The 27,199-nt window shown below is 45.2% G+C and overlaps 2 protein-coding genes across 4 annotated transcripts in view; one reads left to right on the forward strand and one right to left on the reverse strand.

Annotated features, from left to right (window-relative positions):
• Positions 1-27,199, reverse strand: part of TPGS2 (tubulin polyglutamylase complex subunit 2) — a 50,944-nt gene that overhangs the window by 4,250 nt on the left and 19,495 nt on the right. For 2 of the 3 annotated variants that reach the window (XM_077790105.1, XM_021538944.3), the window contains one exon: positions 25,749-27,170. The exons of the other annotated variant lie outside the window; for it this stretch is intronic. In XM_077790105.1, the coding sequence (XP_077646231.1) occupies positions 26,943-27,170 (228 nt within the window). In that variant the 3' untranslated portion in view covers positions 25,749-26,942. Of the gene's footprint in view, positions 1-25,748; positions 27,171-27,199 lie in introns of those variants that run through there. 3 annotated transcript variants of the gene reach the window in all.
• On the forward strand, positions 14,162-23,680 carry LOC110475070 (aquaporin-3). The gene is made up of 6 exons (XM_021538945.3): positions 14,162-14,251; positions 18,245-18,371; positions 20,188-20,325; positions 21,054-21,172; positions 22,510-22,727; positions 23,521-23,680. Exons 1-6 carry the CDS (start codon positions 14,162-14,164, stop codon positions 23,678-23,680), a joined length of 852 nt encoding a protein of 283 aa, XP_021394620.3.

Genomic DNA, 27,199 nt, shown 5'->3' on the forward strand with positions numbered 1-27,199 from the left:
CATTTCAGGCTTTTCTTGTCTCTATTACTACTTATAAGCTGGGCTTCTTGCACAGGTGATAATGTCACTGTGGTCTTTTCCTCTGACTGTATGGTGCAGTAGTTTTGGGAGATGATTTCAGTGACTGTTTTGGGCTTTTCAGCTGCTTTCAGTGATGCTCAGTCTGCCCCTTTCATAGACATGGAGGTTATGAAGTTGGAGCAGAGATTGGTCAGAAAATATCTGAGGATAACCTAATGAGGATGGGAGTGAGAAGCATCCTTCTCTCTTCCTTTCCAAGCTGTGGCTCTTGTTGGAAACGTGTTTCTAGCCTCAGATGGAGTACTTTGGTCAGAATTACACTCTCACAGGTGACTCTAAACTTGAAACAATTGTAGGTGGATCAAAGACAATGAGCCTATTTGTAATTTCAGCTCACAGCTCTGAGAGATGCAAGAGTTTGTGGGAAAGATCAGTTTGGATAAATGAAGGGCTGAACTGACAATCCAAGAAGACATGGGGGTCAGTTACCATGTAGGCACAAGTTTGGAGTAGGTGATACTTGATACTTGTTTAAAAAAATTGTTCGAAAATTCCCAGCAGGAGCACCTTGAATAGCTGCAGCTCCTGTTGTGAGAGTAACAGTTGTCCTGTGCATCCTCAAACAGTTTAACAGACTGGATGGGTTTCAAGGGAAAAGGCTTGTGCAGGGCCCACTCCTTTCTTTGAAGCCACTGTCTGAAGAGGTTTTCTCAGCTCTGCTCTGCTAGTGCCTGGCAATGAGCTTGGGTTTCTGACAGCTTCTGTCATACTATGCTTAAAGTGTTGTTATGTGCCAAGATGAATACACCATATTCATACAGAGCCAAAAGTTTTATTGAAATATATGCTTAAGAGATAATAAATTTATTATTAGTCCAGTTGCAATGATACTAAAATTTATAATCCAGATTAATACAAAAAAATCCTTATTAGTTGTAATGCTCTTAAAACTGCTACAAGGAAAAGTTCCAATATCTAATCCTGCTCTCCAGTGCTATCCTCACCTTCTGATGTCCCTGAGTCTTGTGGCTGGTGGCACCAGCCTTCTCAAGCAGAGAGGTGGTGGTGGCTTGTCTCTGTGAGTCATCAGTGTCCTGAGTTGTCACCAGGACAAGCACAAAATTCATGGTGGTGCTCTTTGCTCCTCAGGCATGAAGCCTATTTGGGGCTATTTTAATAGTTTTTTCTGATGTCACTCTTTCTCCTTCCTAGTAGTTTCCAGGTAAAGTTTAAAAGTTGCACAACTTTCCCCAGCCTCAATTAAACTAAAGGACTATTTCTTGTTATGCAGTGACTACCTATGCTTGCCGTTTTACCCTATATGGTAACACAGAGATAAAGTTAGAACAGGTTATACAGAAGTTATTTGATAACTGGCAATTGTTAATGTAAACTAACACCAGCCTAGGTCAAGATAAGCCTGGATGCCCAAACTTGTGTCTTTCACCAGCAATTTCAAGAATTATATTTACTGGGCTTTGGCAGAGGCAGACCTCCAAATATTTTTGCATCCTATAGCAGCAGGAGGAAATCCTCTCCAAACACAAGAACCCAGCTAAGAAGAGGTGACAGGACCCTGCTTAGTAACACACCCTTGTTGATGTGCTCAGGTGAAAGTCTCACCATTGCAGGTGGGATGAGAACTGGTGGGATTTTTTTTTTTTTGTCCCAGGTTGTAAGGAGCTTTTGTCGATTGCTGGCTCTCTTAATCCTTTTCGCCATTGTATGTTTGTTCTGTTGAGGTTGTATTGTATCTGAGAGAAGGACCATGTTTGTTTATCTTTTCTTTCTTCTTTTACTGACAACTGTGAATTGTCTTCAGCATTTAATCTCTGAGGTGGCTGGAGACAGTCAAAGCAGCTGATAAATCTGCAAAGGTTTTTGCAATGGGCAGTGCTGTCAAGCTTTCCTTGGGAATAATGAGAAGAGTCTCAGGTCTCTTTTCAATCCCAGAAGTAGTTTTCCCTCCTTTTTATTAACTTGAAAAAATTAGCAAGATGTAAAAGTTTTAATTTTTTTTTTTTTTTTTTTTTTTTTTAATACATTATCCTGTGCCTTACATTATCATTGTCTATAGTGCTAAGCCTGCTGCAGCTGGTGGTCAGCTTAGAGATGCTGAGAATGTCTGAGTGAGTGTGTACTTTTGCTTTTCCCCTGGGTATCAGTTCTACCGTTCCAAGGGCAATCCCTCACAGGAGTGGCTTCCCAAAGGCAGGAGTGCTGCTGCCACCTCTTGGCGCTGGGAATAAGGGACTAGCCCAGCATGGGAAGCACTGTCATGGTGCACTGGAAGAGGCCAGCGTGTGGAAAGCACAGGGTGGGCACCTCTTGATTTTGGTCATGCCTTTCACATGGTAAACTGGGCTCTGGTGAAGGTCAAAGATCTGAAGCAGGTGTAAATTTTGGTCTTCTCTAGATCCTCAGACAGCACCATCCATACGGGTATTTAATTTCCAAAGGATATTTTTTCAATTCAAGATGGCGTATGATGTGGCCCTCTACAGTTTCCAGGGACAGCTGTACAGCTGTGTAATGAAAGTAATCTTTCTGAAGCTATTATTGCTTCTAAAATGCTATAAAAATTCTTCACTGCTATATGCATTCTGATAAATGGAAGGGTGGAAACCAGGTTGCTTTAAAGTCACTAAGATCTGACTTGTTCTCTATGTAACTACAATTATTACTTTCTGTTCTTTGCTATCTTGGTTCTTAAGCGGTGCTTATCAGCATAATATCTGTGTGCTATCTAGGAATGCATTAAGCAACAGATGTAACATGCTGAGCTCCCATCCTGCTCATGGGAGAAAAATATGTGTAATTATACTGTTTTGTTTGAAATGCTCATTGCAGCAACTTAGTCTCTCCCTCACTTTTCACGGAGGCATACATTCAGACACACATGTAGAGCTCTCCTTTTAAGCTCGTGGAGGTATACCAGGAGTCAGAGGGGCTTGTGGTGGCTTTTAGCAATGGGGAGGTTTTGTTCTGCAGAGTGTGGCTGCCCCCACACAGACTCTTCCTTCTACAGAAGAAGAAAGAGTTCAATACTGCTCAAAGCACTAAGGGCAGCCTTAACCCTGAAGCTGCAGGCTCTTTTGGTCTCCTGCTACCAAGACCTTTGCAAACAGGTAGTGGAGGTGATTTGTGCTGCTCTCTGGGAAGGTGGTGGCAGCTCGCAGCAGCCCAGGATTCAGAGAGAGCCTAGCATAGCCCAAACTTATCCAGGCATGATGTGTTGTGCTGCATAAACCATACCACACCGAGTCTCGGCACAAGGTCCTCTTGCTTCCCAGATTTTCCTCAGACAGTCCTTCTTGTTTCCCCCCTTTTCCCCCCTGATTCCTCTGTGTTTACCCCTGCCCGTTTGGAGTGATTAGAATGGGATCTTAGCCAGAAGCTGTCCTTCTGTGAAGGTTCTTGCCCATCTGAGGTCAGCTCAGCACAAGGCTCAGGGCAGGGACCCATCCTGCAGCACAAATCCAGACAAGACCTCTGTGTTGAGGGTGCTACCAGTGCTGTGGGATCTCTGCTGTCTGATTGTTGGCTTCTAGCTGGGGCTGAAGGCACCATCTCTGATTTACAAGCCTTCTGTAACAGAGTCCTGACCTGCAGATCACCAGCTTTTGAATTTTTCAGGTGCTAGATGCTGGGGAAGTGAGATAGTGAACAGCAGCTCCTGAAGGAATGGGGCATAAATAAACTTGCTGGATCTGTCACATTTGGTGTCTCTCCTTGGCGCAAGACTACAGCACAACCTTGCTGACAGGTTAGTTGGAGAGCTGCTGTGGCAGGAATATGCAAAACAGTTTTTCAAGGGGCCTTTGTTTGTTCTCTAATCATCATCTGAAAAAGATACTTCATTAAAATATGTTTAACTGAAAGATAGGAGGGACTGGACTGGTGCAAGGTAGTAGGGAGGTAACTATAAAGCAAGAGAGCGGTCCATAGCACATTTCAGTCAATCATTTATAGAAACTATGAAAAGGAAATACAAATGCAGGAGAGGGACTACAGCGGCCAATTTTGTGGCATTTTCTGTAAACGGCAATTGACTGATGTTCCAATGACTCATTCACATGGCATTTTCCCAGATCTGATAATATCCTGGACTATGAGCAATTCTCCTATCTATGCAGATTTTTTTTTTCTTCAACATATTTCACGCACCTTTGTGCATAACATAACATCGTTATGTGTGTAATTGCGTAGTGGAGATCTCTATCCTCTGTTTCTATCCTTTGCTTATATTTGCCTTGGCTTATGATCCTATCATGTGCTGAAAGCTGAGCAGGACAGATCCAGCAAAACGGGTCAGTGCTTGACAGGGAAACCTCTGATTAAACCTCTGGGTGCTGCACCAACTGCTGACAGTGTCTGTGAGGGATAAACTCCTTCCAAACAGTCTGGGTAGACACTGCCCATGGGAGCACCATTTTCCTTATATGCGGTCATCCAAGTCAACCACCAGCTGATACTGTAGGACTTTTCCACAGGATTTGCAGTTTTCTTCACAATTATGGGTTGTCAGCAGCCAGGAAGAAATTGAAGGTATCAGGAACGCTTTCTTCAGGACTTTCAGGACCTTATCTTAATGTCAATAAGTAGATGGGTGTTGAATTATCTGATACAAAACTCAGAATAATGTAAACTTTGACCCTGTGTTTTGGATTAGGGTCAGTCTGTTGAGAGCTTAAAGATGATCAGGATTCATTAATCAATCTCAGTCACTCCATGTTGCTCAGTCTTGCTATTCCATTAGCAAGATGGAACAACAAATGCAAATAACGAACATGTTTTTTCCCTCAGTGCTGACAACATAGAACATAACATGTTTTTGTCACTCCTGGATTATATCTTGCTCTATGCAGATGTTGATCAGGGCATGATGTCTTCCATCAGGCTATTGCCTATGGGTACAAGGCAGTGTGATGGATTATTTTGGCAGTGCTTCCAAATAAGTCAGAGTTCAAAAAATATGGGGCAATAGTATGACAGAAATAACAGCTAACATGAACTTATCCAAAGCTCCTGAAAAAACAGATGCTTTGAGAGTCCAGCTGCAGCCCAAGGAGACCATGGTGAAGCCAGACATCTCTGTTCTCCCATACCACTCCATGTCTTCAACCAATGTACTGTGTCCCACACAATTGCTGATTGTTAAATTTCCCCTTTGTTGCTTCTAATGTGATTGCCAATGCAGGCTTTAAAAGTGGTTGTGTGAGTCCAGAGGATCTTGTTCATATCCTAAATTTCCAGGATGGCCCATGGCAAACCCCACGGAACTTGCAAGGGACTGATACCCTGCTTTGAGATGCTCCTTTTCCCTGCTACACTACAGCTTCCACGTGGATCAGGAACTGGACTGACCAGGAGGGAGGAGGGTGCAACTCTCACCCCAGGCACAGAGGAGGGAGTGTGGCCAGGGGTCCTGCAATGCTCCCAGGGCTCTGGCAGGATTTTTCTCCCCCAGGCCCTTCCTAACAGTATTGTGTGACTGCAGTGTAGTGGCGTGGCATCCAAAGCTACCAACCAGTGGTGCTGAGCAGAAGAGAAAGCACAGGAGAAGAGATGGTGTTTGCACAGGGGAGGTGGCAGGTGAGCAGAGAGCAGGCTCTGTTCTGCTAGCTTGCCTTCTTCTGTGAAGCACTGTACAAACAGAAAAGGTCATAAAATATGAGATGAACAAGACAAAGTCAGTTATTTACTGCCCTGAGCATGATTGTTCCCCATGGTGAGTTTTCAAGTGCCTTTTGCTTCAAGTCTGCTTTTAAATGATGCATGTGATGTGGCTTCCTCCAGCTCCTGATGGGAAAGAGAAAGAAAGGTCTACCACAATGCAATAGATATCCCTAAAGCTTTTGCTGTAGCTAAAATGCCATTGACTTGCTGCATTGCTGTAGGCATTATAGAAAGTGCTCTGGTGAGCTGAGGAGTTGCTCTGCTGGCTTGACCTGTTGCGGGTATGAAGGACACTCCCACTTGTCCCTCTGACCATTGACATCACCAGTGGTGAAGTGGATATCCTTGGTTGTCCTGGAACTGGAAGAGGTCACTACCTGCACTGCACAGTGGAGAAAAGAGTAATAAGAAGGATGACCCAGCAGCTCATGGCACTTCAAGCACTCAGCTGGGGCAGGTGTTTTAGCAAAGATCACATAACATGCTGCGTGCAGGTGCAAATGTCTCCTCTGCCCACCACAGGCTGCATCTGAACAAGATGTTTTGGCCACCCCCTGGAGATGGGGAAATGGGCAGGGAGCAGAGTGGATGCTCAGGTCTCACACTGGTGAACAACAGAGTCAGGAATATATTTTTACCATTTTCATGTCATCTCAGATGTGAGCAATTCAAAACAGGAACTAGTAAACTCTATTGCTTTTCTGTTCCTGTGACTTAAGTAGTGAAGCGGTGGACATTCTATTCCACTGGACAGCTCAGGTAGCCCACAAGTGGTCACTGGGATGGGTTGGATATGTGAAAAGGATCCATGAGAGTGTGACATGAGACGAGTGTGTGAACAGAGCAAATGTACTTCCCCAGAACTATTTTACAATCTTCAGTGATTCACAGTTCAGGGAACACTTGTGATACAGGGGTATTCATGTTTAATAGCCATGGTGGATTTTTACCTTCATGAATGTAGTCTAACTTTAGATATCTTTTTAAGACCTTCAGCATCCTGTGTCAAGGGCTTTTAAACTTTCATTACATAGCCTAGTGCATAAACAGCAGTTTGAGCTTAGTCTGGGCAAATTCATTTCAGCAGTCATGTATTTCCCACCAGATTCTTCACTGGCTGCTGCTGTAGATGTGAGGTCCAGACAGGTACCTGCTGTGCCTAGTGCTGCAGTTATATGTATGAGCAATTGCTGGAACGTGTATGAGCAATTGAGGTGCCAAATCACTACCCATATCTTCACAGGCCTCTTATGGTCTGTATCTCATGGCAGAGCTTGGGAGCTGTGCTGTGGTCAGAGGCCCATCCCATCAGGTCCTGTGCAAATACACCCCAGGCAGTTCCTGAGAACTGTAACTCGTTCATGTCAGAAATGAGGGACAGATCCTCTGCCATTCTCATAAGATTATGTATTGAAAATTTAATTTGATAATGAGGTTCCTATGAAGTCAAAATTCAGAAGGTGGTATGTAACAGTTACTTCTTCACTAGGAAATGGTTAATAGGTATGTGTACATTTGACTGTCTGTGTAAAAACAAACAAAGGGACAACAAAGACAGTGACAAAATTTAGCAATTGCCATGGGTTAGGGATATCTGCACTGTCCGTGATGACTGATATGCGGTGTCCTCTGCTTAGGGAAATAAACTGCCTGTCGTGCTATGCTTACTATGGGACAATTAATGAAGCTGCCACTTGTGTCATCCAGAACTTGTGCTGGGAAACTACATGAGATAACTGGCTCATTTTCAGGGCCCATCAACAGATTTTCAGCTTCTCCGCATTCCTCTGGGTCAATGTCTTTACATGCAGAAACTGAAAGAATACGAATGGACAGGAAGCAATCCAGATCCACACCTGGACCCTCTTTCCTGTGTCTCAAAACAGCACTAGAGGCAAAAGGGGCTGAGGGATCATGAGGGTGATGGGGACTAGGCGATGCTAGAGGAAACTTCAACTTGCACTGAAATGCCTGTGGGGATCCTTGGAGCTCCAGAAGAGGCTGGGCAGTGTCTGAGGGGATTTGTTGGCCTGTCTGCAAGGAATGCGTGGCATCTTCCCATAGCTGAGATACTGGGAGCTTATCGGGGTTTCCTCTGGATGCCTTCACGTCTGCGCCAGCAGTAGCAGCCCTCTGGGCTGGGGTGGGCTGGTGCTGGAAAAGCTGACCCAGCTGTCTGTGTCCTGGCCTTTCCCTCCCCTGTGGAGAGACAAATCCCATGGGGCAGGCATTGCTCTGGACTGATGTGAGACATGCCAGATGCTGTATGGTCTTCAGACACCCCCAGGCAGGTGTGATATGGGAGAGCACAGTCGTGTTCTGGGGAGATAGCTGGGTAATTTGCTGATTACACATATGGGCAATGATTAGTGTCACCAGATGGTTCCTCACCCCGCAAAATGTCTGGATAACAGACTGCAGAAAAGATCGACTTCTTACAAGGGCCTGAAATGATAGGGCAAGGGGGATGGCTTTAAACTGGAGGAGGGCAGGTTTAGATTAGATATTAAGAATAGATTCTGTGAGGGTCATGAAGCCTTGGCACAGGTTGCCCAGAGAAGCTGTGGCTGCTCCAATCCTTGGAATTGTTCAAGGCCAGGTTGGATGAGCAACTTAGTCTAGTGGAAGGTATCCCTGCCTATGGCAGGGGGTTGGAATGAAGTGGTGTTTAAGGCCCCTTCAAGCTAAAATGTTCCATGATTCTGTGATTCTATGGTCTGCCTGGGCTTAGTATCATCTCTTGAAAGGCTTACAGGCATAACTTCTATGGGTGGAATGTATGGATGCAGTACACCCTTAAGCACCTGGTGGCTGTGAAGAACTACTGGCTCAGTCTTGCTCTGCTTGCTCAGCAGCAGAGGGAGCAGGCATGGCTGTGTGATTGTCAGCAGGCCCTGCTCTTGTTTTGCTCTTTCCAAATATCAGCACAAGTTTGTGCTTTTTGGTGCTGCTCAGGCAGATGCTGGGCTGGTGTGTTTTGCAGAACATCCTGCACTCCAGACTGGAGTGCCTAGGGAAAGGATGAGGCAGAAAAGACAATATGGGATGAAGTGCAAGGGGTTTCATCAGTAACATTGTTTGTTAGAGCCAACTCATTGCAAATTGGCCAGTGGGACACAGCTATCCTGTGCTGTCTGGTACAGTCAAAGGCAGGGAAATGTTCAAAGCGGTGCGCTGGCTTCACCATGATCTGCAACTTCAAAACCTCTTTTACCTGAGCCAGTGACTCTACCCCCAGCCTACAGCTTTTCCTCTTTACTCTCTCCTTTCAGAATGTGGGTGTTTGTGCACCTCTAGGAGAATGACTGGCTGCTTTTTTCTCCAGGGTGATGATGTCCTGTGAGCCCGTAGCTTCTTCAGCTTTCACTTTATCTGTGGATTGAAAGCAGACCAGAGCAGGTGGCTCAAGGTTTAGAGAGAGCACTTGAACCCAGAGAGTTTACTGCTCTCTGCCTGGACCTGTGCAGCCCCACAGCGGAGTCCCAGCACAGGCAGGCAGATGCTCTCACCCAGAGGGGTAGAGTGGGAACACAGCCCTGAGCAGGTCAAGAGAACAAGATGGTCATGGAAATAAGGGATGATGGCAGGTGAGGAGCCAGCATGACCCTCTTGGAAATCCCATGGTACCTTGTGGGACATCTGCTGCTTACAGTTCTGAAGTCCCAAACATAAGACGTGGAACTGCTAGAGAAAGTCCAGAGGGGACCACTAAGTTGATGAGAAGATTGAAGCACTATCCCTACAAAGAAAAGGTTATGGCTGTTCATCCTGAGGAAGAGAATATTGTGTGGAGACCTCATAGGAACTTTCCAGTACTGAAGGGGCCTACAGGGAAGCCAGAGAGGGACCTTTTGTCAGGAGCTGTAGCGACAGGACAGGGAATAATAGGTACGAACTGAAAGAGGGGAAATGTAAACTAGATATTAGGAAAAGTACTTTACTGTGAAAATGGTGAGATACTGAAAGAAGATGCCCAGGGAAGCTGTGGATGCCCCAATCCTTATCAGCATTAAAGGCCAGGTTGGATAGGGCCCTGAGCAACCTGGTCTAGTGGGAGAGGTCCCTGCCCATGGCAAGGGTGGATTGGGACTGGCTGTTCTTTAAGGCCCATTTTTATCCTTGACATTCTATGAATTTTATTACCTGATCTACTTCTGTACCTCCATTTCACTCTCTGTTAAGTATTTGTGGGTGGGGAAGATTCTCCAGGGCTTTTCACAGATAAAAGCTGGTGGATGCCACAAAAACCATTAAGTTTTGCTCCATTTAAGAATGACTTCATCCTGTCTGATAAGTCAGACAAGGGCAGGAGGAGTGTGGAGGAGTGTGGCCCAGCATGGGGTGGAAGGGTTCCTGGTGACCAGGAGGGTTCCACTCTGTTGCCCAACAATGAGACCAGGGCCACCCCTGGCAACCCCATCACATAGAGTCCTGCTCTGCCCCTAAAGATAAACAAAGCCAAGTAATTCTGCTCCTGCTGGCAGCATTATCTCATGGATTACCGCTGTCTGAGTAGCCCTGTAGCTGTAGCAGCCCTGTGGCTGTAGCAGCCTGGGGCAGGGCAGTGCTCTGCCCAAGGCAGGACCCCACCCATGAACGTCGACGTGTTTCCATATAGCCATCCACCTCCCTCTTCTGACCCGTATGACTGGATCAGGCCTAATCTCAGGGAAGAGCAGCATGCACAGGTGATGAACTTTTGGCTGGCTTCAGCACAAGGCACCATGGGTGAACTGAAAGGCTGTGGAGGCCAGTATCCTGGGAATGGTGAGGGGGGTGGTGGTAGAGAGAGCAAAGACATCTGCTGAGCACACATGGGATGTGTGAGACTTGCTTAAGTGGTGCCTGCCATCTATAGAGAAGAGAAGGAGACAGACCTTGAGTGTGGAACATGAGACCATAGGGAGCAGGTGCTCCAGGTTATGTCAAACAGGGTCTGTCCTGGACAGCAAAGGTCATACCAGTGCTGTTATGATCTCTCTGACTGGGTCTTACTTCCTGAAAGGCACTGGAGATATTTTAGTGCCCTGTTCATTTGGTCAGGTTGAGGAACAAGCTGTTCTTGCCCATGGTGAGCAACTCTTCTGCTCAGCTGTCTGCTCATGCTCCTCTTGGCCTCTGGGGAGAAAATGTTCCACCAGCAGGGCTGAAGTGAACTGAGAGGCAATATTCCACCAGCTGATTAGCCCAATTAAAAGATAAATGAGCTCCTGGGTGCAGAGGAAACATGTGCACTGTCAAATTGAGTCAGAGAAGTTATTCCTTGATGAATACCCCGGAGTGCCTGGGTACTCATTCTTCCCACGGCTTTTCTTGCAGGACCCAGGGGCATTTTTCTCCTAGTTCTTCATGACCATGAGTATCACCACCAGAACTGTTAGTGGACCTTGACTATGCTAAAAATTTCCTTTCTAAACTGAGACTTTTATTAGTAGCACTAAAAGCACACCTGTCTTGGGGAGGAAAATGGGTTTGCTTTAGCAGTTGGCTGCTTAATGTGAAGTGGAAAACGTTGCAAAATCATTGTCAGACCACTGTTGAGTGAAGCTTCAACCTGTGAGGATATCAAAGCAAACACCAGGAGGTGGTATGGAGCTAAGCATGAGCAATCAATGCTCTTCTAACAAACCTTATAGGATCAAGTGATAGCACCCACAAGAAATAAGTTAACTCATTACTCTGATGGGCTAATGCTGCACATGGACAAATGGCATTGAGAATTTGGCTAGAAATCAGAGGAAAGTGTCTAACCTTCAGAACGGCAAATTCTGGTAACAGGGTACAACAGAAGCAGTTGGACAACAATCATCTGCCGCTAAAATGCAGAGTGGCCAAGTTACCAGAGAGCAGGTATGGTGTGGCTGCCTGTGTCAGTAGGGGACAATATTTAGTGACCCCAGAGATCCTTGTTAGCCCTGCGGGTAAGTGAAACTGAGCAAGTATGAGCAGGTTGCTATTGGGAAACCAGCAGATATTTGCAATCCAGCCCTTGGCTGACTCACTTGGCTTGCACTTGCTCAAGATCATCATGTCTGGATGCAGGGAGAATGGGCAGTCCAGCCCACCTGGTGGTCGTGGGGGTGCATGTTGGAGCCAATCACTCCATGTGTGTGTGCAGACACTGGAAGGAAAGTGCTAGTGTCTAGCATGACTCATAGGTCAGGCCTCAGATGCTTATTTTAGGTGAGGAAGAATTGCCCTTTGGAGCTGCCTATTTTTCTCTGCTTATTATAAAGTCAGGCACAGGCTCACACACTTTGGATTTGTGTACTTGTAGAGCAGAGGTGTTCTGGCCTACATAAGCTCTAGAAAGGTGATGGTTTTGTTATTTTTACAGTCCTTGAACACTAGCAGGTCACTTTAATGTCTAAAAATGACCATCAGAACCCCAAAATTAAAGGATTCTCACATTTTCAGAAGCAACGCAGGAGCCCTTCTGAATATCTTTAGGACAGAAATTAATGTCTCAGTGCCATCTTGTGGAATGACTTGTATAAAAGGACAAGCTCCTAGAAGCATGCTGGAGTTTTACAGTGTTTGGTGGTAATGTTGGGAATTATCTGCAAATATTATTACCAAACCAACGATTTCTATTGCAAACTGGGATTACATTTTTCCTTAAGGAGACTGCAAGTCCACAAAAACTCAGCATTCCCAGAAAGCACTCTATTTTTCAGCCTGACTCAGAATATTGAGATGCCTACAGCTGATGCCTGAATTCAGGAGACAAAGCCTATCAGTACAGCCTAGCAGATTCACTGTTTGCCCACATGGAAGGAATCCACTTGGAAGGCTCCATGAGATCTAGGAGAAATAAACATAGTTGTAGGTCCAGTTATGGGTGTTACTGACCCACTGATACCTTGTCCATCACAGAAAGGCTGTGAGATCTCCAGCACATGGAGACACAAGGATCTCAGGTGACATGTAAAGACAGCTGGAAATCACCATGAGCAGAAGAAACTTGAGGGTCTTGTCACCACCCCAACCTGCTGCTCCAGGACCCATGGTTTGTGCTCCACCAATAAACATTTGCATGGCAGAAACTGAGTGACCTGGAAAGGTTTATTCTGGGCTACAGCATAGGTCACAGACCCCCAGGACAGAAACCTTCCCACCTAGAAATATGCTGTAGAAACACCCTTGCAAGCAACATAATTATCATCTATCATAATTAAATGATCCTCAGTATCAGAGACAGACCAGTAATTTACTGCATATTTAGCCAGGTGTTCACTGAGGTCAATAGCTAATCTGTTGCTGGAGGAGGGATTACCCCAGTACATAAAACTCTCCCTGCCACAAAACATACAATGTTCTATGGAGCAGAGAGGAGAATCAGCTTCTCAGGTTCTTCCATACAAATGCTGAGTGCCCTGTGGGTGAAAGAAGAGCTCATGAACTTTTGCCATGCAGTAGAGGATAGGGAGGCAAGGCCAGGGGCAGCATGAGCAGAGCACCATATCCCCACCAGGGCAGCTGCTGACACCTCTGCAGAGCTGTCCCCTCCAGAGCCACACTGAGAAGCTGCAGCAGGTTGAGAGGAAGGCAAAGAAAACCAGCAAATAACTGGAAAAGACTTGAGGGAAAAGGTCTTGAGTGTTCAGTGGATATAAGTTTTTCCATTATTAATCAAAGGTATTAAAACCTTTTCACTGTGGAAAGGTAAGAGCACCTGGTGAGCAGGGAGATAGGCAGAGGGAATGAGGAGATGGAGGAGGAATCAGGACAGCAATGGGTCTGCTCTGGCAGCCAGGTAAGACTGAAGATCTCTTGGGCTACATCTCTTTGCTGAGGTTGGTTTCTCCTTGCCCTCTATGAGAGGACAGACAGGGTGGCTGGTGACAAGACTCTCTGTGAGTATGTGGCACCTGCAGAATGCACATGTGCATTCACCAAGAGCAAATATTCCACCTGAAACAATGCACTGTGCTCTTCCCAGCTGCAGACAGCAGAGCACACCAGCTCCTGGCAGAGCATCCTTGATGCAGAAGATACATTCAATAGTCTTGCATAGGCAGTCTCAATCCAATCTGCTTAAAAAAAACAGTACCGAATGACCAGTCAGTGGGTTACAATGCAGAGCAGAGCCAAAATTTCTCTTCAGTTCCTGTAGAAAAAGTTAAGGACAAAAACAGGCTTCAGGAGCACATCAAGGCTTTTGACAGCTCTACTATTCTGGGGTTAGGCTGTCCTGGGCAGAGGCACAGTGTTACCAATGCCCTCATAACAGAAATACTTACCACACAGCTTTTATAGGATGGCATCTGGGGGAGGGAGAAGGGGAAAGACTTTGAAGCTAGCTGCTGCTTTATTGGCTTGTTCATGGTTAACCAAAGGAGAGAAGGTGTCTGGGGGTGAAGAGAGGGTGCCAAGTTTCAAAGGGTAACCTGGCTCAGTGCAGTGAAGTGTGCTGTCCCAACAGGAGCGTGCAGGCAGCTTTAAGGAGGTGGGGAAGACAATGTTGGAGAAGACTAAGAAGGTGTTCAGAATTCGTAACACTGCTATAAGGCAGATGCTGGCAGAAGCACTGGGAACATTCATCGTCATGGTAAGGAGAACTCTGTGCATGTGTGTGTGTATGTGTGTGTATGTGTGTGTGTGTGCAGCCAGTTAAGGCAGCGATTTGTAAGGTCAGTGGTTTCCTACCACATCCTCAGAGTTGCCCAGTGGTTGGTTGCTGCTGCTCACCCCTCTGCTTTGGTGGGGTGGCAGTTTCCTAGCAGGCAGAACATCTGCCAAAAACCTTCTGAAGCAAAAAAGTAATGCAGGGAAAGGGAGGTGGGTGCTGGGATAGAATTAAAATATCACAGAATTTAGGATGGGAAAGACCTTTAAGAGTTCAAGTACTAACTTGGTATTGTGGAGGCCACCACTAAACCATGTTCCTAGGTGCCACATCTACATGTCTTTTAAATACCTTCAAGGCATTATATATTTAATATCTGTAAACCCACCACTTCCCTGGGCAGCCTGTTCCAATGATTGACAACCATGTTGGTGAACAGATTTTTCCTAATTTCCAATTTAATCCTCCCATGGCACAATTTGAGGCCATTTCCTTTTGCCCTGTCACTTATCACATGAGAGAAGAGACCAGCTGTCCTGCCTAGACCTTCCTGTCAGGGGGCTGGAGAGAGTGATCAGGTCTTCCCTGAGCCTCCTTTTCTCCAGGCTTAACATCCCCAGCTCCTGCAGCTGCTCCTCATCAAACTTGTGCTCCTGTGGACCCTTCCCCAGCTCCACTGCCCTTTCTGGACATGTTGCTCTTTCAGGACATGTTGCTCTTCCAGTTCTCTTCTAGGAGAAAATTGAGAAAGAGTTTGGAAATTAAATAAAAAAGTAGTGTCTATAATGCTTGTACAAGATCCCATACAGTGAATGGAAGCTTTCTGTTGTGCCAGAGGTGTGGTGTAGCTGGGCAGGGGGGTCTGAACTGGACTGGAGAACAAACCCAGACTCTATCACTGACAGCTGCTGCAAAATGAAAATAGCATTCATCCATCTCCCCCTCGGGGTTGCCAGGGTAATGAACTTTCCAGAAAAATTCTCCAGAACCACAATCCACCACTAGGAGCTGTAATTACAAGGTGTGAAGCATGCCAGTATTTTACTTTTGATTTTCTTGCTGCCAATCGAACAGTGCTTATATAAATCATACATAAACTGCCTCCTTGCCTGAGGGATCTGTTTCACAAAGAAGTAATTAAGTGGGTTTGAGCTCCTGGGCTGCTTCAGAAATAGAAGATTAGGAAGGTTTTGCAGTCACTGTGGGGGCTGGTGGGGGTGAATTACCCACTGGGACCAGAGATTTTGAGTGTTTGATCAAAAGAGCAGAATGAGATCCTCTCTCTGAAAAGGCCAAGTATCCATCTGTGCCAATTTTCCACACCTGGATTTAGCTGGGAGGAGACACTTTAGACTGGACAGAGGCTGGCATGCAAAGGCTGGGCATAACCCAAATAACTTGTACTTGGAGATTCAAAGAGAAAGAAAGTTAGATTTGTGTAAGCATAGGGACCTTCTGACACAGCTTTCTGTACCAAGAAAGGTGCTCTTTTCCAAGGGCAACAACTGCCTGTACAGAGCATGGTTGTTTTTTATAATGTAATTTTGCACATCCAGCTCTTTGAATTTCACTCCCAGGTAGGTTTGCACCCACAGTAAATCCGAGTACAGACATCTATAATTCCTCTGCAGCAGCTCAGCAAACCCTTTTGCTTTTTCCATTCTCTGTTATTTGGTGGTAGAAGTTGCCAGGTGATAAAGAACAACTTCAGGGTCGTCCTGTCCAGGAAGCAGAATGAGGTGGAGAATTAACTCTTCACTCTTGACAGTTAAGGCAGATTTTGCAGCCTGCAGCTCACACTGGCTCCCCCTTCACTGATCCATGTGAGGGAAGAGAGAAAAGGAGGGCACTACACATGAGCCCCATCAAGGGCTGAAGACAAACAGCATCCAGCATCAGAAAAAAGCATAGAGCACCCAACTCTCCAGCAGCACCTCAGCCCCCTGTGCAACAGGCAGTGTTCTGGAAGCACCCCTAGGATGCCTGAATGGCTGTTATTTGGACAATAACACTCATCCCAGGGTCTTTTAGTTTAATGGACAGGAAGTGTTGGTAAGGGGAACCAGGCAGCAGGACTAAGCAGCACAAGGACTAGGGAAGAAGAAATTTAAATGAATGGTGTTTTGGGACTGTGACGATACAGGAAAAAACCAGAAATTTGCTCTGTGCTGAAAAACAGATTCTGTGTCCTATCTTGGTTTTTTTTTTTTTTTTTTTTTTTTTGACAGATAGTGCTGTTTATGTACAGTCATGTCTCCTCCCCTGCAACCCTCGCTCTGCACCTGTGTCCTCTCCTGCAAAACTTGTGCCTTACATATTTACTGTCTTTTGTATCTGGCTTTGGAAAAATCAGAGATGAAAAATAGAGATGGAAAAATCAGAGACAGAATTTCTGTAATTTGAAGATGTTAAGGGGACATCATGAACTGTTTCTGTCAGATTTTGCTGAGGCAGACTGAGAAGGGCTCACCCTGTGGGGGCTGTAGTTTTGCGCGGAGCACAGAGTGTGGTTTGCATCTGTAAGTGATAAGAAGAGCAACCTCTCTGCGGAACAAGGGGTTTTGGTGATGCCTGAAAGCAATGAGGGAAAGCAGACACATGAGATAAAATCCGCATGCAGGCAGAGTAGCCATGAAAAAAATCACAGTTGAATAATACAAGTCAAAGCAGAAGTTTATGTGCTGGAGAACATATTGACTTTCTTGTCTTTGAAAGACATGTCACCTTGGATAAACATCAATGCAGTCCAAGGAATAGGATACACTTTCCAAATCCTTAGTGGTTTGTGAGGCAGAAACCTCAAGAGATGCCTTGTCCTTCTCTAGATTTCAGTGTAAGAGAATAGGATACACTTTCCAAATCCTTAGTGGTTTGTGAGGCAGAAACCTCAAGAGATGCCTTGTCCTTCTCTAGATTTCAGTGTAAGAGCATGCAAAGAACTGATTTTTCCATTCTTACCACATCAAAAACCTGAAATAGAATTCTCTCTTTCAGGATGGAGCAATGTCTTGAATACAAGTTTTCCTGCTGCAGAGTGTTTACCTCTAGTTTTTTCCTCTGGTTCTCCTTTAGTCTAAAAAAGGACTTAAAAAACCCACTAAAACTTTGGATGTTTCCAAACTGAAAATACATGTGTTGAATGGAAAAGTTAAACCAGAATTTCCTTTCTTGTCTTTTGCTCAAAATTTACCAAAATTAGAGTTGAGTTTTGTGGGACTCAGATTCAGTCAAAGGAAGAAACTGAGAGTTTCTATCCAGGCAAGAGGCCTGGGAAAGTGCTGGGAAAGAATGTAAATAATTCTTTATCTCTCTTGTTTTTCACATTGTTTATAGTTAAGTTCTATCACTGTGTGTCAAGCACTTAGCACCAATGCTGTAGGTTGTTTTCACTTCAGAACCAATGGATTTGGTCCTTGCAGAGCTCTGTATAAAAGAGCAGTACATTTTGAATAAACCGGAGTTTATCTCTACAGCCTTCTGAATCAGTCTCTTCATTCGCGTCCTGCCTCGACAGCGACAGAGTTTGGCAAATATCTGTGTTCTGCCCAAACGACATATTTAGTCAATAAATTGCACACCAGGAAAAGGACAGTGAGAATTTGTGCACTTTCCTTCCATCCATTCACCTTGCAGTTGTCTCCACGGTGATGCTCCCCCAGTTCACATCCCTGGTTTAAGGCAGAGACATCTGCACTGTGGCTGAGAGAATGACCCCCACTGAGCCCCAGTTCTTGGTGTGAGTGTTTGGGGTTTGTCTCCCCATATCCAACCATAATGAGAGTATCTAGTTTGGTTTGGTGGGCACCAATCTCAGGTATCACTTCAGTTTTTGCAGGGCAAGGCTGTTCTTTGTCCTCTGACACCTTAGAGACTTCCTGTCCTTGGGAGCTCATTACTTTTGTAGAAAAAATAGCAAAGAAGGTCTACCACTGCAACAAGAATACTTTTAACACTCCTTTCTTTGTTTTTACACAGGTTTTTGGCTTGTCCTCTGTGGCACAAGTGGTATTAGGAAAAGGAAACAATGGCCAATATCTGAGCATCAATATCGCATTTGGCATTGGCGTTACCTTGGGCATATATGCGGCTGGAGGAATATCTGGTGAGCAGCACTGTCAGGCGTGGGAATATCCATGTCCCATAAAGCCATGTGCATTGAGGATAGGAGGAGTGGGGTGTGGAGGGGTGCATTATGGCATGGGCAGTGCCCTCACCTAAAATAGCAGTCCTAGAGTCCAGGGAAGAAAAGCAGGAGAGGCCAGGGACAAGGCATGAACAGCATACATACAGAATATTGACCCCAAACTTGTGTTCTGAGCTGTGACAAGGCAAGTGGGACAGGGAGAGGGGAGAAAGTTTGGCCAACCCCTTATGTTATAGCCAGCAGAGGCAGGTTTCAGCAACTCCCCCATTTGGGACATGCCAACATGGCCCAAGGAGACAGGGAGTTTCCAAAACCTGCTGCTGATATGACCCATGGGGAAGTAAATAATTTATTGTGAAGGAGAGCTTACTGCTGATGTTGCAAAAGGAATGGCATGCAAATTTTCTCCTTATCTCATGCACAGATACCCCACATAAACTTGGGAAGTGGTGTTTCGGGGCCGTGAGGTGGCACCCCTCACATGACAAGAGCATTACCTTTGCCTTCTGCAACTTCTGCATTCATTTGTACCAAGAGAAAACATGAAGGGCCCTAATGGGTAGAAAATTAAAGCAACTCCTTGCTTTTAAACTGTTGGAGTAGACAGAGGTCCAAACCTGGGGGTGGCTTGGAAATGAAAAATTTTCCATTCAGCTCTTGATTTTCTTGTCCTTTTGGAGCTGATGGAAATGCCCTGGGGAAAGCAGACTGAGGAAAGTAGGTCCTACAGTCCCAAGTGACTTTTGAGAAGGAGCTGGTCTGTTAAAGGCAGAGGGCAGTGCAGAAGGGATCTCAGCTCAGCCAGCAATAATATGGTTACAAAACAAATTTCACATCTTCCTGACATAGTAATTTGGCTTCATCTGTGTCACAAGATGCTTTTTGTGGTCTCTGAAATGGCTGGCCATACCCACATAAGAACAGAGGGTCTAAGAAGGCATCTGCCCCCATTCCAGTTGTGATTGTTGGACTGTAGCAGGTGGTACATGCACTTCCACTTCAATCTGTCCTGCATTTTGATGAAATGATGAGTATCTGTATCTTACCCCTTTTGGATTCTGGAGTAGAAGATGGTCATGAAGGCTGGAACATTTACTGACCCTCAAAATTTATACCTATCAGGCAGGAAAAATAAATATCTTCTTTAGAATCCTGGGGACAGGAGGCCTGGAGAACACATGTTGTATCAAGGGCATGAGACCCAGACCCACTTAGTCTTCAAAAGCACCATTGTGATTCCAACCTCCTCCACAGAAAGTGTTCCATCAAAACACAGGTTCTCATCTATGAGTAGCTACTTAAAATTTGCTGAAGTATGGTCTTTTTGTAAGCTCAGTAGGGAGAAGCTCTTTGAGAAACTCAAAAGGAAACTCCTGCCATCCCAAGAGAGGTGAATCGACCCAGTCTCTGGGTGCAGCTTGTCTACAGAATTCTCAGAAGACAAGCTAGGAGCACGTTTACTAGCATGATTCAGCTGTAGAGAAAGGATCATTTTGTGTCTGTGCAGGAGTAAAACTCTGACCTGAGAGAGTCTTGTTGTTCTGGGTCTCTCTGGGTGATTACTCCAGGTCATGGGGCCGAGAACCAAAGATGAACTTTTTAAGTTCATCCAGTCCAACTGCCCTGCAATGAGCAGAAACATCAACTAGAGCAGGTTACTCAGAGCCCTGTCCAACCTGGCCTTGAATGTTTCTAGGGATGGGGCATCTAACATGTCACATGCTCCGAAACAGCTACATTGGTGTTGAGGCCTCTTTTTTCTGTGATTTTGCAGGAGCTCATCTGAATGCTGCCATCACCATTACACAATGTGTTTTAGGAAACATCTCCTGGACAACGGTTATAGCTTATATAATCGGCCAGTTCCTGGGCTCCTTTTTGGCAGCAGCCACTGTCTTTGCTCTCTACTATGGTAGGGTTGTGTCTTTTATCACAGAGGTTGCTGTAGGCATAATTTCAGTCAACACACAGTATTGTCGAAGTATGTAATTTTGCAGTACACAGCATGATTTCTGGGTGAGGAGGGCAAGCTCCTGGCTTGTGGGACAGACTGCAGCTCACCTTCAGAGAAGGTCCCAGATATACCTCTGGGAAGGATACACACATCCTGGAGAACACAGCTCCTTTTACTTAGGGCATTCCCACTTCCAAGACCTGCCTTCAGCAGAAGGGCAGTAGCTGCATTTTGTCAACATTTTGTTTCCAGGTCTGCAGGGGCTTTATTTATGTGAACTACTATGTATTATGTGCTGCTGGAGCATGGGGAGGAGTCTGGTGCTCTGTGGAACACAGGTTTGCAGCCATGTGGGGCTTGGAGCTGTGAGCAGAGGACCCACCACCCATTGCCTCTAGCATGTCTCTGAGGGGTAGAGGGCTGGAGGCCTCCAGTATATCCAGACCACCCAGGCTCCTGGAGCAGGGATAGGGAGGTGGTAGGTGTAAGGAAGTGACTGCAGACCAAAGTCTGTGGGTAACAGATATTGATGAGATCATGCTCTGCGAGGAGTGTGTCACCTCCATCACATCTTCCATTGCCTCCCTTCTCCCTGATGTCTGTGCTGGCTGCAATGGGTGGACCTGTGTGTGTGTGTCCTGTGGGATGAATGCTGTGCTAACTTCTGTAACTCCTACTTCTCCTAGATGCTATCTATGTCTACAGCAATGGGAACCTTACAGTGTCAGGACCAAATGCCACAGCAATGATCTTCTCTACGTACCCTGCTCCCAATGTATCCTTGCAGGGAGCCTTCTTTACAGAGGTCAGTGGGAATGGCTCTGATGTGCCAGGAGAAGGTGGGTGGTTATAGGTGTTGCTGCAGGGCTGCTACAGGTCCCCAAAGCCCTACCTGGACAGACACAACCACAACCTCTTTTCCCAAGGAGCTCAGCATTCAGGCAGGCATCTGAAAGGTAACATCTTGATGGCTGAACAAGCCTAAAGGGTTCTGCCCAGAGCCTAATACATGTAGGCTGCTCCAGCTTGGTCCAGGGGCTCTCCAGATACCTTCCCTGTATGCCATGTAAGCAGTGAGGAGTGAGAAGCTGAGTTATATCAATAGCTATCTCCTCTGGGTTCTGGGCTGAACTGTTCCTTCCCTTACTGGATTCTACACCCTCTCCATGCTCCTTGTCAGATATGCTAGCTGCCCCTCACCAGCACAGAGAGGCTGCGACTGTCTCCACAGGAGCACAGCCTGGGCTGAACTCTGTGTTGGAACAGATCCATTGAAACTCTGGGCAGTGGATTCCCAGCTTACAGTACTAGTGTCTAGATGCCCAGAAATAGGAAAGGGATTCTTCATGGGATGTGGGTCACTGAGACACCAGAGAAGGAAGATTCACTTCAATGAAAATCTTTGGAAGCCTGTGATTTGGACTCTGAGCTGATAAAACTCCTGCCTGGGCATGATGAAGAGGAGGGTGGAAGATCCTAGAGGTGGAGGGGGGGCGGGGGAGGGGGGGGAATCCCCTCAGCCTTCTGTGGACCAGTGTCCTTGATACACAAGAAAGCAAATAAGAGTGACAGTGCTTTGTCAAAAGCTGCAGTTTCTGGTTTTGCTGGTGTCTGTCCAAGCAGTCCAAGTCTCTCCAGCTGCATTTTCTGAAGCAGATACAGGTGTCATCACCTCTATCAAAACTATGCTTTCTTGATGTCCTGGGCACTGCAAATGTACAAATGCCAGCTATGTAGTCACTGATGGGAAATTCAGTTTCCCAGGTAAGAATCTGATACCTGCATACAGGCTTTACAAAACATCGCTTCCTCTAGGGGTGATCAGGTTTGTCTTGTGAACAGTTATGGTTCTGCTCTTATTAGACAGAATGTACTTAAAGTAACCCATTTCCCTGACTTGAAAGATAGAGGAAGATGACATTGCTGAGAAGATTGTATAAGTCTTTGTGATGAGGTTTTTACTGAGAAAATAATTTTCTCCAGTCCACCTGTGAGGAGGGAGAAATACCTGAGCTTTGATCAGACCATGAATCTCACCTGCTCTTTCATTCTGGGAAGTCTCTCCTGCTCTGCTGAGCAGGATCTTTCAACCTTCCCTATTCTCTCTCTTGACCTGCTCTTCTCCCTTTTCTGTTCCCGCAGTTTACAGCAACCGTTATGCTGATCCTGGGTATTCTAGTCATCCATGATGAGAAAAACAATGCAGCCATCAAAAGCGCTCAGCCTGTGCTCACGGGTTTGCTGGTCCTGGGCATTGGTCTGGGAATGGGGCTAAACACAGGCTATGCCATAAACCCCTCCAGGGACCTGCCCCCCCGGATCTTCATGGCAATTGCTGGCTGGGGAATGGCCGTCTTCACGTGAGTGACCTGTTTTGCTTTTACCCTGCTCAGTTTGCCAGGGCCTCGACGGGATAAGCACAAGATAAAATGTGCCATGGAACCTTTTTTCTTTGGACCAAGTGATCATATCACTGCAGAGAGTGAAGGTTGTTCCTACAGGACCCTTGTGCATCATGTGCACAAAACTTGGAGTACACTTATTCTCCAGAATGGGATTCACTTTGACACACAGATATGTCAGTTTGGGCACCAAACTGTCTGCCTGTTCACTGGAGATCCATCTCGTTTTCGCAGTGAGCAGAGAGCCAGAATTCAGCTCACCTGAATGCAGGTAGACTGCTGAAAAGTCTCCTAAACTTAAAGTCTGAATTTGGATAAGAAACCTTGCCTGTTATGGCTTTTCCTATGGTGAGATCATTACCAGAGTCTCCTGTTCCAGATGCCCATTTTCCTTAAATTCACAGAAAATGTATTTGAGAGCTTGATTGATGAGTCACAGATTTTATTGGAAATGGGGAAGCAAAATGCCTATGTATGAGAGTCCCCCTCATCAAGACCACACAGCCCATTTATTTTGGAGAACAAGAAACCTGCAGTGTAGAGCCCTTTCCATGCTGATGGGGAAAATGACCTTCCCTCCAGCAGTTATGTGGGGGGAACATTGAATTTGTCTAAGTCAATTGTAGGCTTAATGCCTGAAATTGGACAGACTCCTCTGCTCACACAGCTCCCTCCTGCCCCAGTAGGATGTGGTGTCAGGGCAGTGGTTCCAGTCTGGCTCACCAGCTGCCTCTTCTGTGTTTCATTTTAGGGGTGAGCATTCCTGGTGGTGGGTCCCAGTCACAGCTCCAGTTCTGGGAAGTCTTTTCGGTGTTTTCCTCTACAAACTCTGCATTGATTTTCACAACCAACCTAGCCATGAAACTGAACATGAGAAAGAACAAGCAGGCACGGAGACTTCCAGACTGTGATGGCCATGTGCTATGACGACACATGTAAAGGGAACATCTGTTTGTGCACCATGCAGGTGGACAGATGAGGGACTAGATTTCAGTAAACCTACTCTGCTTAAACACACAAACTTGGTATCTGAGATATTGAGAAGACCTATGTAGGGCTAGACCTGGCTGTGACCTGAAGGAATTATTCAATCTCCCTGTGTAAAAATTTACAAAAAAACCCTACCTAAAAACCAAAAAAAAAACCCAAAAAAACAACCTCAAAACAAAACTCAATCCTCAAATAATTATTATATTCTGAAGAAAAGCAAAGCAGAGCTACAAGTCTCCAGATATGTATGTATTCATATAAATCAAAATACAGGCATCAACAGTGGCAGATACAACATGATTAAGTCAATTAACACATAATTTTTGATCTGAATATTATTTGGTAAGAGACAGATGCTATAGTGATGGACCAGGGACCTAGGCTTGCTTCATTTGCATATCTGCATACCTAGTTTGGAACAGCACAGAAGAGAGAAGAACGATAGTCTAAAATAGAAACATAAACCCATTGGGTTATTTGGGTTTCTTTTTTGTTTGGTTTTTTTCTTTTTTTTTGTTTGTTTGTTTTTGTTTTTGGTTTTTTTGTTTGTTTGTTTTTTAATCTGAACATTCAGGAAGCATTAAAAATTACTAAACTAAACAACAGGGTCTCCTGAATCCTACCACAGTTCTTCTGGAACACACAGGCAGCAAAGAACTATGTATGTACTGACACTCTAGACTTGAGCTACACCAACTACCACCACAGAAAAGAAGTCAGAGAACTTCTGTGACTGCATCTCCAAAAATTTGAACAAACTGCACCCCACAAACTTTTTTCCTACTCTGAATACATGAGAAATGTAAGATGTTGCCTCGCTGCTGCAGGAATTCTGCTATCTCCATCTGAATGAGGAAATGGGCCTGCAACAGTCTTGCAAGTTGAAAGTGTCACTGGATTAGAGGCAAAACACTATCAGAGGCTTCCTGTTCCCAGGAGGGTGACAACAGTCATAACTTTTCTAAGAAGTGCTTAAGCAAGTGTGGTATGTATGTCAAGCACATAACTGCAGTCCCAGGGCTGGTGCCATGGACAAAAAACACAGAGTTCTCCAACAGCAGAAAGTGACAAAACATCACTACTGCACAGAATTCCAGAAGAGGGCATTTACTGGCTTTAATAGTCATTCCATCCCAATATTAAAAGCATAACTGAGGTATTGCTATAGCACGGGATGGGGTTGGGTAGGAAGTACTGATGTGTGCTTTCTCTTTAGAGCTCACTTTATGTCAGTAGAGCAGCTAGAACAGATCTTCACCTGTCTCAAAATACCCATGGGCTTGAGAAGGTGCATTAGAGAATTTCTTGTCATCTGGGGGTGGCAGAGAGTGGCTGCTAGGCAATGCAGCCTTTGAAGGTGGGCCCTTGGCAGTGCTGGAAGCAGCAAAATACACATGAGCAGTGGCTGATGCCTGCAGAGATTTTGTACAGTGACTGCAGGCCAGAAGTAGAACAGCTGCCACAAAGCTCAGTCTTCCGGCCTGTGTGAAATAAACTGGGAATTTCTGAGTAGTTAAAAAGAGGGATAAGCTAAAAGCACTGTAACGTATGCCTTCTCATAGAGAGATTCTCTACTGCATTAAAAAGCACCCCAAACAATCCATCCTGAACACTGCTCTTGCCATACATCCTTTGCATCCCATGTCCATGTGCTCTCCAAACCATCTTCAAATACCCAATCACTTTGGAGGAAAATATTAAAATATTTATTAAAATACTATTAAGCACTTACAGAATGGCTTCATCTTTCTGAAGAAAGCCTCACAATATCCCTGTGAGGTAGGTTTGTCTTGTGTAATTATGGGGTGGTTTTTCAAAAATTAGAGATGATGCTGTTTAAATAATCAATGCTTACTTGAAGACAGTGATTTTGATTTCCATATTCAGGCACAAAATGTGTTGGGCGCTACCATGATTCCAGTGTATTTGGAAGAAAGAATTGTTGCTGTTGAGGTAGGATGGGAATGAAGAGACTCTGACTCAGAAGGCTGTAATAGTAAAACTCCGATTTATTCAAAATGAACCGCTCTTTTATACAGAGCTTCGTGAGGACCAAATCCATTGGTTCTGAAGTGAAAACAACCCACCACCATTGGTGCAGAGTGCTTGACGCACAGTGATAGAACTTAACTATGAACAATGTGAAAAACAAGAGATAAAGAATTATTTACATTCTTTCCCAGCTCTTTCCCAGGCATCTGCCTGGCTAGAAACTCTCAGTTTCTTCTTTGACTGAATCTGAGTCCCACACAGAATAGCATAGAAAAGTAACGGAAATAAACAGGAGTAACTGAAAACCAGCAGTGAATGGGTTAAAGTGCAGTTCTAACCTGAAAACTTACAGTATAGAAAAGAGCATCAGGGCCTTCTAAGGCTGTAGGATCTCAGTGGCCCCTGGTGAGATCCTGCCCAACTGAAAAGTACCTATTTCAATGGTCAGCTTTGCAAATGAATGTGTGACAAACCAAAGGGCCCTCCTGGATGATGACTCTCTGCTCAGCAGTTCCCACAGAGGAAAGCAACAAAGGATCTTGCAGCTTCTGGCTTCAGGATTATTGCAAATCATGTCACCATCTGAAAAGATACAGCACAAAGGCCAAAAAGTGGTCCAGGCTGCAGAGCTAGTGGCTAGGCTAATGAAGAGACATTGAAGTCACAAATCCTATTGTACCATGAATCTCAGAGCAGAAGTTGGATGAAGCACAGGGAAGTGTAGAGTTTGATTCTATCTGGAGTGAAAGATACTTCTGTGTTCAGTGGGTTCCAGCCTGCTCCCACAGCATGCAAGGTCAGGACAGTTTTCTTTCAAAAGACATGGCAGAAACATCTTCACACCCTCTACTTCAGCATTGTCCTATTAAAGTTACAGTAAATGACATTTACTTTCATTTCACTGCTGCAGTGGTACAGGAACAAAAGCTTCCCTATGGAGCAGTGACATCAAAGGTTTCTTTATGTCCTCTGAAAAGTATATACTGTAAGTAGCAGAAGGGAATAAAATTGATGTATCAATTTTTTTAAAGAGCCTCCAGGAACTACATCCACATCATGGCTACATTTCATGCAAGTGCTGCAATGTGTTTTCCATGGGCACATCTATTCATGCACAAGGAACTTGCTCTGAACCACAAAGACTCTGCAGCAAAAAACATCAAAATTTATTGCAAATGTTGTCTGGCGGGCTCACTTCCTTGAAGAATTCCCAGCTAGTGAGGATGTCTTGGCACAGGTCATGCTTGTGTGACTCTTTTGGGAGCCTGGTGGCTGTGAAGCTTGTTTCTTCTTGAGCACTGGAGTTTTGTTCTTGCTTTTAAATACCTTATTGGGGTCCAGCTTGTTCACAAAGGAATCAGCTTCTTCAGACAGGTGTGCTGTGTTGATGGTTATGGGTTTATACATGTTAAACCATTGCTGAAAGGCAGGATAGTGGGGAAGGAACA

The sequence above is a fragment of the Lonchura striata genome, chromosome Z (assembly GCF_046129695.1).
Source record: "Lonchura striata isolate bLonStr1 chromosome Z, bLonStr1.mat, whole genome shotgun sequence".
NCBI lineage: Eukaryota > Metazoa > Chordata > Aves > Passeriformes > Estrildidae > Lonchura > Lonchura striata.

Bases quoted from the DNA above. Each gene is read 5' to 3' on its own strand.
- LOC110475070 (XM_021538945.3), top strand. From the start codon at position 14,162: ATGTTGGAGAAGACTAAGAAGGTGTTCAGAATTCGTAACACTGCTATA. The intron at 21,173-22,509 runs GTCAGTGGGAAT...CTGTTCCCGCAG, and splicing joins AGGGAGCCTTCTTTACAGAG to TTTACAGCAACCGTTATGCT. The intron at 22,728-23,520 runs GTGAGTGACCTG...GTTTCATTTTAG, and splicing joins TGGGGAATGGCCGTCTTCAC to GGGTGAGCATTCCTGGTGGT.